Raw genomic sequence first — 13,453 nt, forward strand, 5'->3', positions numbered from 1 at the left:
AGGGCCAGACCAACTACTCCAAGAACACTCATCCATAAACTAGTCACGGGTACAAATAACATAAAGAATTTTTTTTAATGGTTGTTAGGTGGTGTATAAAATAATATGTTATTAGGTGTTTCTTCAATAAATATTAATAATTTTACATACAGAAATTACATAAAGAAAACATCACAGAATTGAGTTATATATAAAAGATGAGCTAAAACTTAGCTTCTGAGCTTCAGTTTTGAAGGACTCAGAAGAGATCGACAGCAACATTCACAGTTCATTGGCACAAAAAATCATCAACAATTTGGAAAATTAACATATCAAGACCACAAATTTGCAGCGTTTCTTAATGTACAAAAATTGGGAAGTAGAAATTATACAATGAAATTGACAAGAAAAGTTGTCTGTCTGCTCAGGATCTGAAACATGGTCCAAGTCATTCTGTTGATGGTGAAGATAATGTCAAATTCAAGAGGAACCCTGCAATGATCCCGACGATGCCCACGAAGATTGCGAAAGTAAACGAGAACCCAGGATCGCCTTTTCGATATTTTCTTCTCTTCATCATGTCCTATTGGAGAGTAATAATTTGTATGAATGCTAAGAACATAATGACTTTAATAAACCCCTCCATGTTCTAGCTTTGTGGGAAAATCTAGTAATTATATGAAGAAGAAACAAAAAACTAACAGATCCATATTGCATAGGTAACCATTGGAACTAAGAACCAAATAAATATTGAACATAAACATGAATGTCAAATGAATGATGGCAGTTCTTCTCAAGGCAATATGAAATGGCATGTCATCCATGTTCTAGCTTATGGGCGAATCCATGTGCGATTTGTTTGGAGTTACTTTTTTACGGTGTTTGGCTTTCAGTTAGCTAGATTTCAGTGAGATTATCGAATGGTTACCGCTAGCAAATATTGTCCTCTTTGGGCTTTCCCTTTTAGGCTTCCCCTCAAGGTTTTTAAAACGTGTCTACCAAGAAGAGGTTTCCACACCCTTCGTTCTCCTCTCCAATCTCCTCTCCAACCGACGTGGGATCTCATAGTTTCCTTCTCCATCTATCATTTAGGGAGAAGGGGAGGCTCTTGAGGTAGGAACGGGTGTGTTTGTTCCTTCTCCGTCTATTATTTAGGGAGAAGGGGAGGTTCTTGAGGTATGAAGGGGTGTGTTTGTTGTGTGGTCGTTAGGGAGAGAGGACGATAGAGTATTTAGAGAAACGGGGAGGGATCCGAGCATTGTTTGGTCCATTGGTAGGTCCTATGTTTCTCTCAAAACGATAACCTCTTTTTGTAATTATTCGTTAGGTCTTAAAAACTACCCAGTGATCATGCTATGGACCCAATCTTGCTCAAGTTCAACTCATTGTTATTATGAACTATGCATTGAACAAGTTTAACAACTCTTGGTTATTACAGAAGTCTTACAGCGGCAAAGAAGTATAATAGAGAGAGATATGTAACTCACCAGTTCCTGTTGTAATTGATGGGTTTGCCTTATAGCAATGTCTCTATCTTCCTTCAGACGTTGTAAAGCCTGCTCGTGTTAGCGCCGATGGTATATGAGATAGGGAAACAGAACGACAATCAGCGTGTTTAAAATTTACGAGCAATAAAGGTCTATGTCATCTAATGAGGCCTTAAGCATATCTTAAACTATTTATGAATCCCCTACTTAACCACAAAGAATCAGTAGAGCAATGAATGTGTAGAGCAATGAATGTAAGAGTCCAAGCCCACCGCTAGTAGATATTGTCCTATTTGAGCTTTCCCTCTTGGACTTTCCTTCAAGGTTTTTAAAACGCATCTACTAGGGAGAGGTTTCCACACCCTTATAAAGACAGTTTCGTTCTCCTCTCCAACCGAGGTGGGATCTCACTATAAAAGTTGAAATTTGATATTTCAAATTGCAGGGAACAATAAGGAGAATTTCAGCACTCACAGTGGAGCTTTGAGATGAGTTCTTTTCATCTTCTGAATTCCCCAGAGATGATGTTGAAGAAATATAGATAACCTTAAGCTTGCATTCCTCGATCGCCCTTCCACTGTCCTTGTTGAACTGGAAACAAGAAATAAAGGTTCAAATGGAGCTTTTCAGAATGAAATGGTATGTTCATTCATACTAAGCCACAAGTCGAAATTCTTACAGCATCAGCAGGAAGCTCATCTACATCAGTATTTGGTGGAACTATTGTACTTTGTAAGAGGAACTTATCTCTGCATTGCATATCTGCAGGATACTCTCGCTGAGCTTGGAGAGTCACTGTGGATCCAGCAGCAACTCGATTTTAGTTTAACAGAAAAAGATAAACCGAGACGAATCAAACGACATAAACTTCAATGCATATAATATTTAGATTAGCTGCCAGTAGCACTTAACATATGCTGGTGCAAAGGAAACATGAACAAATAATGTGGTATAAAAAACTCGCTTATCTTTCTTTGAAGCTTGAAACACGAACAAATAAGGTAGAAAAAAGCATAAACATAAAATGCTTAGATATCGATTACGACCTATTATGATGCAAGAAACACGAACAGATAATGTGGTATAAAAAACCGGCTTATCTTTCTTTGAAGCTTGAAACACGAACAAATAAGGTAGAAAAAAGCATAAACATAAAATGCTTAGATAACGATCACGACCTATTATGATGCAAGAAACACGAACAGATAATGTGGTATAAAAAACCAGCTTATCTTTCTTTGAAGCTTGAAACACAAACAAATAAGGTAGAAAAAAGCATAAACATAAAATGCTTAGATAACGATTACGACCTATTATGATGCAAGAAACACGAACAGATAATGTGGTATAAAAAACTCGCTTATCTTTCTTTGAAGCTTGAAACATGAACAAATAAGGGAGAACAAAGCATAAACATAAAATGCTCAGATAACGATTACGACTTCTTATGATGCAAGAAACACGAACAAATAATGTGGTATAGAAAACCCATTTATCTTTCTTTGAAGCTCGAAACACGAACAAATAAGGGAGAACAAAGCATAAACATCAAATGCTTAGATAATGATTACGACCTCTTATGATGCAAGAATCCCAAGGCTGTACGACACCAGTGTTGGGACGCACAAAGTACTTCTTCGGTGAGGTCGTCTTGACCTATTATAAAGAAATAAATTTGGAGTTAGCAAAATTCCTTACAAAATAGATATTCAATGTCAAATATACATGCATTCTTAAAATACTCAAAACTATTACCTTAAAAGCAACATGATGTTCTGTGTTGTTTGCAACTTTAAGATCACAAAAACTCTGCTTTTCCAACTCAACTGATGATATAGGCCCAATTCATAAGTTCAAAACGCAAATGAGAGGTCAACATGTAAGAATATGTACAAAACTTTACTCAAGAACAAACAAAACCATTGAATTGACATTCTGTTTCTTAATAGATTCCATGGATTGAGGGAAGCCATGGATAATACTGAAAGGCCTTTGGGGTTAAAATGAGAACCAAAAAGTTTATGATCTCTAAAGTAGATGATGGTTGATAGAGTAATCCTTGATCGTAGTTTCCAATATGAGTACTTAGGCCAACCTGAAATTTGTGGTAGGTCGTAAAACACCGATCTCCATAGATTTCTCAAGATATTTTCTTATGAAATTTTGTTATTACATCTATAATAGCCTCAGGTTTAGGTGGACAACCCCACAAACGATAATTGCATCCAATCTTAACTTAGATTCAATCAACAATCTCCAAAATTTTCATCACAAATATGATAATGCTACCCAATAATCGATTAGAATCCTTATGGATACTCGCCTCGAGTCAACATACAAACGTTTGCATCAGAACTTAGACCAATTTTTCGTTCAAAATAGGCCTATGCCTCTCATAGAAAAGGCCTCCACCTCCATGAAAACACCTTGCAGCTAGGAGTCTCTTTCCCTCATATAATTATCTCAACACTCGATGCAAGGAAATTAGGTAAGCTCCAAAAAAACTTTCCTCGTATGAAATCATCACAGAATTGGGAGTTTCTCAGCTCATTTCTCCCTCTCTCCACATAAATCCATACTAAAATCCTCAAGAACTATCACAAAACTCACCTAATAATTTCGTTTTTCTACTTCCATGACAAGAATGAGCAAAATCAATGCAAGAATTAAACGAAAAACCAGAGCAAATTCAAGCACAAGATACGATAAACATGGAAACAAAATTACATACTCTGAAACTTGAGCTCATCCGGTTGAATGGAGATTAAGCGATTCCCACTTCCAGCACTCATGACGGCACAAATCCAGATCAAAAAACAAAAAACAAAAACAAAATTCGAGCCAGTTACAGAGTTCAACTCCACGAGCCAAGCATTAAAAAACAACCCACAAACAGAACAAAAAGGATTCCAAAATCCAAAAATCCCGGAATGCCAGTGCCCCAAAACAGAGAGAAGGAAATAGAAGGATAGGAGAGAGAGAGAGTTCACGATATGAACAAGATAGAGATAGAGAGAGAGAGAGAGTGGTGAAGCGAATGGAAAGGGAAGAGTACGGATTGCTCGGTCCAAATTCAATCGGAAAAAACCAAAGGGGGATTCGAAAATTTAGGCACAAAACCAGGATCAGTGAAGAGAGAGAGATAGAGAGAGAGAGTGAAAAATGGCCAAAGAGAGAGCGAAAAAGGAGCATAAACGAAAGCTTGATCGGCGGCAACCTCTCCGATGGCTACCGCAGAGCTTCTCTGAAACTAGAGAGAGAGAGAGAGAGGAGAGAGAACGTGGGCCACGTGGACAGAGAGAATGGGAGAGTTAACGTATTGGGTTCAAAAGGACGGAGGATTTTCGTCGACCAGACTGTGAAAGGGACCCACTGAATTTGAATGTTGACGTGTCATCTCTCTTTTTTTATTTCTTTTTTTTAAAAAAAAATTAATTAATTTTACATTTATTCTTTATTTATAATTTTATTTTTAAAATGGTAACAACACTTCACAATTATAATAATATAATTCTCATTATTAAAATTTAATTTAAAATTTTATAATAATTATTATATGAGATTTGTTATAGCATGGTCAGTTATTTATATTATTATATAATAAAGTTTAAATATAAATTATTGTAAAATGGAGCATAGATAATTATATTTCTAAAGGGCTCGAGTATGAATATTAAAAGATTAAAATATAAGGTTGGTTTTAATTATAGTCCGAACTTTAAAAAATTTCATTTTAATTCTTGAAGTTTGAAGTTTTTTCAAAATGACTCATGAAAGTCGGTAGTGGGAATTCATCCGTTCCCTGGTCAAAGACTTGGTTGGACGTGGAATCTACTCCATGAGGAGCGATACAGACATAGATGATATCATTACGACATCTCTTTTCATACAGCTAAGGATGCCTAACGCCAACTGGTCGGATGTTCCCTTTGGCTACTCTCAATCAGGTACTGATGTTGAGCACCAACATAATCTCAACGAAAAAAGGAAATTTATTGCAACTACATAAAAAATCGAGGCTTCTAACGTGACGGCCGCTTTCTTGAAACTAATTCATAGAGATCAACGTGTAATGTATAAAAAAAAATATAAAAAGAAAAGATAAGTAGTATCAACTTTGTGATGTCCCACATTGGTTGGGAAGTACAACAAAACACCTTTTTACAAGGGAGTGGAAACCTTCCCTTAGCAGAAGAGTTTTAAAGCCTTGAGGGGAAGCCCGAAAAGGAAAGCCCAAAGAGGACAATATTTGCTAGCACCGGACGATGTTCCAGCCTTCTCCATGGCCCCAAAGGGGGTGGATTTGGTGAGGGTCCCACATCGAATATTCATTCAACTTATTTAGCTCGGTGAATCAGAAAACCAAGTAATCCTAATCAACGAACACTTTGCACAAAATTCATCATATGATTGTAACTTTCATAAACTATATATTCTTTAAATTAAAGATTGTTTGACGCATGCATGTGACTAAATTAAAGTTCGACACCTTATCTTAAAAAAAAAAAAAAGGTAAATAATAAAGTTTATACAATAATTTACTTTAATATATAATGAATTATTCTAAGTTCTAAACTATGTACTATAATGATTAATGTAGTTATTGAAAGGAGCAAGCTTTGCTGGTTTCCCTCTTCAAAAGGGTCCTCTTTTTTTTAATGCCTTTTCTTTTTCATGAAAGGCTTTTTCAAAATACACAAAAGCTTTTCTTTTTTCTTTTTGCTAATTATATAATTTGGTCCCTAAGTGCGTTTGGTAAAACTTCGGAGGTAAGATAATGTGTCATTTTTTATCATCTAGCTCCATTCATAGTAACGAGCTAGAACTCTGTCCTACTTCCTATAAGCCAAGGATTTGGACGATTGAACTTAGATTTACTACCTAAAACAGGAATGGAGTATTTTTTTTAAAAAAATATTATCGAATTCCTATCTCATATATGGTTGAACTAAAAAAAAACACTATTCCCAATCAATTATTTCACAAAATAGATAGAAACCCGCTCTACCGAAGAAATCTCCTCGTCTACTAATGAAGAAGTTAGAGACAAACTTCTCAAAGAACTTATTCTAGTCAGTTGCCCAAATAAAATAAATAAAATTAACTTCTCTCCGGTAACCTCTCACAACCCCTCTCCCCAAAAACTCAGAACTCAAACTTTCACGGTAACGAGTTTTGCTACCTCACGTGGTATTATTTAGTAGAAATTCAAGGAAAGGTTGTCTTAAGAAGAGACCGTCAAGTCAATTCTCCCAAAAAAAAAAAAGTGAAGTTGTACTAACATAAACAGTGTTTGAATTATGTGATCCAAACAACGAAATAATATTGACATGTAATAATTACGATAGAAATAATGAAAACATGTAACATAACTTGATTTTAAGGGATAAAAACAGAGAAAACTTGATTTTAAGGAATAAAAATGTAAAAATGAATTTTGAAATGTCAAGAGGCAAGAAAGTCTCCCCTAAAACACTAACCATTAATGAGATCTTTATTCAAAATAATATATGTGTATGTATCTATATTAAAGACAAAGATACAAACAACCACTAAAGACATAGATAAATCGAAACTGACCTTTGATCGTGTCAATCGCCCCGGCTCTGACTTGCCATAGCTCCAAAATCCCTGCGATTACCAGATGACTCATCAACTAATCTTTCGGACAACTACTCAGTTTCTTAGGTGCCATGTGAAGTTGCTACCCGAATGAAGGATACAAAGGACGTAAAAACCAAACTATAAAAGGAAAAGTTAGAAGTAAAGACGCCTGATTGAAGGATGGAAAGACCAAACCTTCCAGTCTTCAAAGATTAGGGACAGAACCATGGCTAATTTGTTCACAGCCGAAAGATCTCGAGATGCCCAACTTCATGAACTTAAAGTTAAAAGATGAGGAAAAACAACTGAGAAGAAGCCAAGTAATGGGATCAGTAATGGTAAAGAAGCAAATCCAGGACATTACCTTTCATGAAACCCCTGCTGCTCATATATATAATTAATGACGCTATACAGAAGAATAATGTGCAAATATTGAATGATAACAAGAAACATAACGTTGATGGTCAATCCATTGGGGTGTTTCACTTGAAAGTAGAGAGTCTTGGAAGTTTGTCTCTCAAGTGATACAATCTTGCCCTCCTCACCTTCCTGTGGCTCACCACTTTTAGCTCTTTGATGTTTGGATAGTACCTGCAGTAGAATGTTATCATGAGGTCAAATCCCACAGAAGTAACTGCGTAGGAAATAAGAAATCAATCCGGTATCTAACGATCGACAAGAACTTCAGGCACGAGTATGTCGTTGCTTAGAGTATAGCGCATCGGATATTTATCATTTCATCAAGTTTTGATAACAACCTGCTTGTCAGCAAGCCAAGAGGATCCTGTCAAAGCATTGGCCCATGTTTTGGTTTCATCTAATTTTGATGGATTTGGTACTTCTTCCTTCTTATTTTTGGTTGGTTTGGTGGGGTTTTCTTAGGAATCACAAACCTCCACAATGGTATGATATTGTCCACTTTGAACATAAGTCCTCATGGCTTTGCTTTTGGTTTTCTCAAAATGCCTCATACAAATAGAGATGTATTCCTTACTTATAAATTTATGATCGTCCCCTTGATTGGCCTGTGTGGGACTCCCTCCGAACAATCCTCAACAATACTCCCCTCGAATAAAGTACACCATAGAACTTCCCCTGAGGCCTATGGAGCCCTCGAATAGCCTCTCCTTAATTGAGGCTCAATTTCTTCTATAGAACCCTTGAACAAAGTACACTCTTTGTTTAACACTTGAGTCACTTTTAACTATACCTTCGAGGCTCACAACTTCTTTGTTCAACACTTGAGGATTCTATTGACATAGCTAAGTTAAGGACGTGGCTTTGATACCATGTTAGGAATCACGAACCTCCACAATGGTATGATATTGTCCACTTTGAACATAAGCTCTAATAGCTTTGTTTTTGTTTCCCCAAAAGGCCTCATACTAATGGAGAGGTATTCCCTACCTACAAACCTATGATCATCCTCTTAACTAGCCAACGTGAGACCCCCTCCCAATCATCCTCAACATGCTTTACTATGCTGAAAAGAGGAATTTAAGACCAAAATATGTAACCAGTTGCGAGTTTCCTTGACTCATCCAAACCCCAGATGGTATAGCTTTATAACTGAATCAGCATGTGAGATTGTTCTGGAGAACAATCAATTTTATGTTCAAATAAACAACAGATTCTGGAACCAAAAGCTGTAATAAGGTTCAAGTGTTCTAAGGTCATCCAAATCCAGATAGTTTCTTCACCTCTGTTTAAAAAATTGGGACGAGAAAGTGAAAGAAGGTAAATTTGATGTGAGATCCCACATCGGTCGGAGAAGGGAACAAAATGTTCCTTATAAGGGTGTAGAAACCTCTCACTAAAAGACGCGTTTTAAAACTGTGAGGCTGACATTTATACGTAACGGGCCAAAACAGACAATATATGCTAGTGGTGAGCCTGGGCTGTTACAAATGGTATCAGAGCCAGACACCGGATGGTGTGTCAGTGAGGACGTTGGTCCCCCAAGGAGATGGATTGTGAGATCCCACGTCGGTTGGAAAGGAGAACAAAGCATTTCTTACAAGGGTGTGGAAACCTCTCCCTAAGAGACACGTTTTAAAACCGTGAGGCGGACGGCGATATGTAACAGACCAAAGCGGACAATATCTGCTAGCGATGGGCTTGGGATGTTACAAATGGTATCAGAGCCAGACACCGAGCAGTGTGTCAGCAAGGACTTTGGGCCCCCAAGGGAGTAGATTGTGAGATCTTACATCGGTTGGAGAGGGGAAAAGGCATTCCTTATAAGGGTGTGGAAACCTCTCCCTAAGAGACGCGTTTTAAAACCATAAGACTGACGGTGATACGTAACATACCAAAGTAAACAATATCTGCTAGCGGTGGGTTTAGGGTGTTACATCTTCCATGTGCTTAATGAGTTTATCAGCAAATGGGATTGAAATGGGGCACAAATCATATTCTACAGACAGCATATATTAGATTCCAGAAAGAAATCAAGATGAACTCAATACTTACAGCGGAAAAACAATCTCCACGCCCACACCAGCAATAATTCTGCGAATTCTAATCGTAGTGTGGATGCCAGCATTTTGTTTTGACATGACAATTCCTCTATAAACAGAAAGCCTACGCCTATTTTCTGGAACTTCCTGTAGTAGTAGTAGTAGTAACATTTTTATCAAAAACAGTATAAAAAACCATACACTTACATAAGGGTTTAGACTACAAAGATTAAGAACAAAATTTACCAGTTTAATTTCCACAATGTCACCAGTTCTAATATCTGGAATCGGCCTCGCCTTCTCCGACGCTTCAATTGCTCGCTTATTAAGTATCTACCCAGAAGTTTAAAGATCAACAAAACTAAACTCAAATTCAAATTATGATACCCTCTAACTAGTAGATGAGACAATTCCTATATTGTGAAATTTCACCAACTATAGCTGAAATCTTCTACAACACAAAACTGTAATGAGTTTCTATGAACCGCAGGATCACACTTCAATTCTTCAGCAGTTGATTTAACAATTCAAACGTTCGGAAGAATTGAATATAATTCAAAAGAACCAGTACAGAAGTACACTTATGGTTGCAAGAAAAATTGTGTTCCTAAATTGAAGATTGTTGGAGGGAGTTCTGCATTGGCTAATTTAGGTATGAGGCCTTTTGGGGAAGTTGAAAGCAAAGTCATGAGAGCTTATGCTCAAAATGGACAATATCATACCATTATGGAGGGCCGTGAATCCTAAAATGGTATCAAAGTCATGCCCTTAACTTAGTCATGTCAATAGAATCCTCAAATGTCGAACAAATAAGTTGTGAACCTCAAAGGTGTAGTCAAAAGTGACACAAGTATCGAACAAAGGGTGTACTTTATTCATGGACTCTTCAAAGGCTCCATAGGCCTAAAGGGAGGCTCTATAGGGTACTTTATCCGAAGGGAGGGAGTCCCACATTGACTAATACATTTCCATAGTTACGCGGCCTTTGGGGAAGTTTAAACCAATACCACGAGTGCTTATGTTCAAAGTAGACAATATCATACGATTGTAGTGCGTCATGATTCCTATGATTCCTAACATTCTAGCATTCAGAACTACAACAAAGTTTGTGTTCATTAATGAGAAGAATGGATAGAATAATTACCCCCAATACATCTCCAAGCTTAACTCGAGGCTTTCTCGGCGGCTTCTCCGCCTCAGGCTGGCCATCAGACACCGCTACTGCTTCTACTACAGCTTGAGGAGCTTCTCCAACGCTTCTTTCCACATTTTTCTCATCGCTCGCCGACTCTGCTTCGGAATCCGCCTCAGCTCTCACAACAAACGCCCGTTTCATCGGCGCCGAAACAGTATGGTGAAAATGGCAGCCGATTGAACTCGAGGAAAGAGTAGAAAACGAAAGCCGAGTACAAGAAATTGCGGAACAAAACCCTAATCTTCTCGGCGTACATTGATTGGGGATTCTTGGAATAGAAATCACGGCCTTGAAACAAGAGATATGAGATTAATGCGATAGAAGATTAGAAAGGGAATACTGAAAGATTACAAAAAAGACGAGAGGAGGAAGTACCGTACCTGAGGTAGAATCTTGGTGGCCACTGATGAAGGAATTGAAGAAAATTATGGCAGTGATTGCATTTTTCTTCTCTCTTTGGAGAAGATGGAGACGATCTCTTATCCGTTGTCAATTTCAGTTCGAAATTTTTCAATTTTTCTTTTTTTTTTTTTTTAAATTTATCTATTATGAGTTTTCATCCACCAAAATTTTGAGCCCGTCCGCCCGTTGACAATTTTTTGTCGGGTCAATCTGACCAGTCACCGATGTTTGTAACCTGACTTCTAAGACAATTATAAAAATTAAAAATATTTGACGTTTGTAACCCAGGTTAATGATGCATCGTGACTTTGAATGTTTAATATTTGATCTTCATGAGAAATTGGTATGAGGTCTTTTTGGAAGCCCGAAGCAAAGACATGAGAGCTAATGTTCAAAGTGGATGATATCATATCATTATGGAGAGTCGTGTTCGTCTAACATAGTATGAGAGTCATGCCCTTTGAGAAAAGTTGCACCAATGGGCAGGATCGATGGAGGCTAACAATCCTTGAACCTTAGGCCCAATAGTGCTAGGTCAACAAATAGTACGACGAATTGGGCTTGGGCTTGGGCTTCTTACACCAATGGCCCATTTCAACGTTAACCCGATAAAAAAAAATGTCAACTCGACCAAATTTTTAATCTTTTTAAAAATTCAAATAAAAAAAATTAAGTCAATCCAACCAAGTTGAATAGTACGAGTGGTCGAACTATGAGTCATAGAATGCCAGTTCAAAAAGATATTTGATTTAACCCAAAATTAAGGTTACAAATAAACATAAAAATTAAAAAAACAAAGAAAAAAAAAACAAAAAGGAAAACTCCACATATATTAATAATTATAAGACGTTGAACATCAAATATACGATCGAAAAAAGAAGACAATGATGTGAACTATAGATCGACAACAAAATTAAACACTAGCAACTCGTGCAAGCTTACCTATCAACATAACGAGAGAAAAAATATAAGTCGACTTATCAACTCATCCAAACTTATATATCGAGTTTCGATTGCTCATCTTCTCGCAGAAACTTAGGTAGGGATGTTCATATGACCCAATAAACCGACCAACCCAGACTACGCAACCCAAATCATAAAAGTTAGATAGGGTTACATTTTTTTAGTCAAGTCAACCCGACCAACTCGAAAATAGAGTTATAATCCAGTTCAACAATATTTTTGAAAATATTAATAATATTTTACGTTCGTAACCGATGACACTGGTGCGTTGGGTTAGGTTGTGAACTCTATTCAAGTTGCTAACGTCACCAACTCAACCAACCCAACCCTAAACTAAGGTGCTTACATGACGTTCAGCTCGTTTCATTTTCCAACATATTTGAACAAATTCTTCGTTTACGAGTAGATGTGATATCTTATCAGTAACGTTTAAAAGCCATAAGATCGTAATCACGTGAAAGAATGGGTATAAGATTTTTGATAGAGTCGACAACAAGAAAGCAAGCTGTAACAAGCTATGAGGTGTTGTTTGTTATTGTTAAAAGCACATGTGATCATTAATCCATCCAAAAACATGTCTACTCTTTTTGTTTTTCAGTGTCCCCTTCTTGATAGCTCATTTTGGAGCCATAACCACCATTCAATACATTCATAAATAATTCCCATTTTATCCACATATATTTTTTTTACGGTCACGATCAAGAAATGAGATAATGTGAATATAATTTCGAAATTATGAAGAGATGACAATAAACTAACTGTTAGAGGGTTCGTATTTTCTAAATTTTTACAGTTAATACCACGTTTTAAAAATATCATGAACTTTCTAAAAAGTAACATTAAAACGTTTGTAAATTATATATAGAGTAAGGAGGAATCCGTTCAAAGAGGAGCTCACGTCTGATTAGCTAGTTGGTGAGGTAATAGCTTACCAAGACGATGATCTGTACCTGGTCCAAGAGGATGATCAGCCACACTGGGACTGAGACACGACCCAAACTCTTACAGGAGGCAGTAATGGGGAATTTTCTGCAATGGGCGAAAGCCTGACAACAAACTGTTTTCATCCATATATTTACCGTAAAAAAAAAAAATGAACTTTTCTTATAAAGGTGAAATGTGTTACTACTCATTTTAAAATTTTATAGGTATTTTTTTAAAAAATATAATATTAATGATATGTATTTTTATTATTATTATTTTTTTTTTTTAATTTAAGGGTATTATTTAAAATTTATGAGTAATTCTATAAATAAATTACGAAATTTATGGATATTTTTATTAATTTAACATTTATTAAATAGAATAATTTTAGACATTTGAATTCTAAATTAAAATAATATTTAATGCCAAGATATTTTCGC

General features: G+C 36.5%; 2 protein-coding genes across 2 annotated transcripts; both read right to left on the reverse strand.

The window, feature by feature from the left end:
- Nucleotides 1-284: 284 nt before the first annotated feature.
- On the reverse strand, nt 285-4,859 carry LOC111809665 (vesicle-associated protein 2-1). The gene is made up of 7 exons (XM_023696041.2): nt 4,198-4,859; nt 3,222-3,292; nt 3,041-3,122; nt 2,146-2,261; nt 1,941-2,057; nt 1,467-1,535; nt 285-562 (listed from the first exon to the last, which is right to left on the reverse strand). The coding sequence occupies exons 1-7, from the start codon at nt 4,256-4,258 to the stop codon at nt 428-430; spliced, it is 651 nt and encodes a 216-aa protein (XP_023551809.1). The 5' UTR covers nt 4,259-4,859; the 3' UTR covers nt 285-427.
- A 2,576-nt stretch (nt 4,860-7,435) lies between these two features.
- On the reverse strand, nt 7,436-11,262 carry LOC111809667 (large ribosomal subunit protein bL19cz). Its single transcript, XM_023696043.2, has 5 exons — nt 11,105-11,262; nt 10,674-11,012; nt 9,776-9,862; nt 9,543-9,676; nt 7,436-7,661 (listed from the first exon to the last, which is right to left on the reverse strand). Exons 2-5 carry the CDS (start codon nt 10,863-10,865, stop codon nt 7,553-7,555), a joined length of 522 nt encoding a protein of 173 aa, XP_023551811.2. The 5' UTR covers nt 10,866-11,012; nt 11,105-11,262; the 3' UTR covers nt 7,436-7,552.
- Nucleotides 11,263-13,453: the final 2,191 nt, after the last annotated feature.

This window comes from Cucurbita pepo, chromosome 14, assembly GCF_057944985.1.
Source record: "Cucurbita pepo subsp. pepo isolate OVF chromosome 14, ASM5794498v1, whole genome shotgun sequence".
NCBI classification, from domain to species: domain Eukaryota; kingdom Viridiplantae; phylum Streptophyta; class Magnoliopsida; order Cucurbitales; family Cucurbitaceae; genus Cucurbita; species Cucurbita pepo.

What these genes read in the sequence shown, in the direction of transcription:
- LOC111809665 (XM_023696041.2), bottom strand. Translation starts at nt 4,258, where the DNA reads ATGAGTGCTGGAAGTGGGAATCGCTTAATCTCCATTCAACCGGATGAG. An exon ending in AACATCATGTTGCTTTTAAG is followed by an intron (nt 3,123 to 3,221) that starts GTAATAGTTTTG and finishes TCTTTATAATAG; the next exon opens with GTCAAGACGACCTCACCGAA. An exon ending in ATCAATTACAACAGGAACTG is followed by an intron (nt 563 to 1,466) that starts GTGAGTTACATA and finishes ACTCTCCAATAG; the next exon opens with GACATGATGAAGAGAAGAAA.
- LOC111809667 (XM_023696043.2), bottom strand. Translation starts at nt 10,865, where the DNA reads ATGAAACGGGCGTTTGTTGTGAGAGCTGAGGCGGATTCCGAAGCAGAG. An exon ending in AGCTTGGAGATGTATTGGGG is followed by an intron (nt 9,863 to 10,673) that starts GTAATTATTCTA and finishes ACTTCTGGGTAG; the next exon opens with ATACTTAATAAGCGAGCAAT. An exon ending in GTGGAGATTGTTTTTCCGCT is followed by an intron (nt 7,662 to 9,542) that starts GTAAGTATTGAG and finishes ATTCTACTGCAG; the next exon opens with GTACTATCCAAACATCAAAG.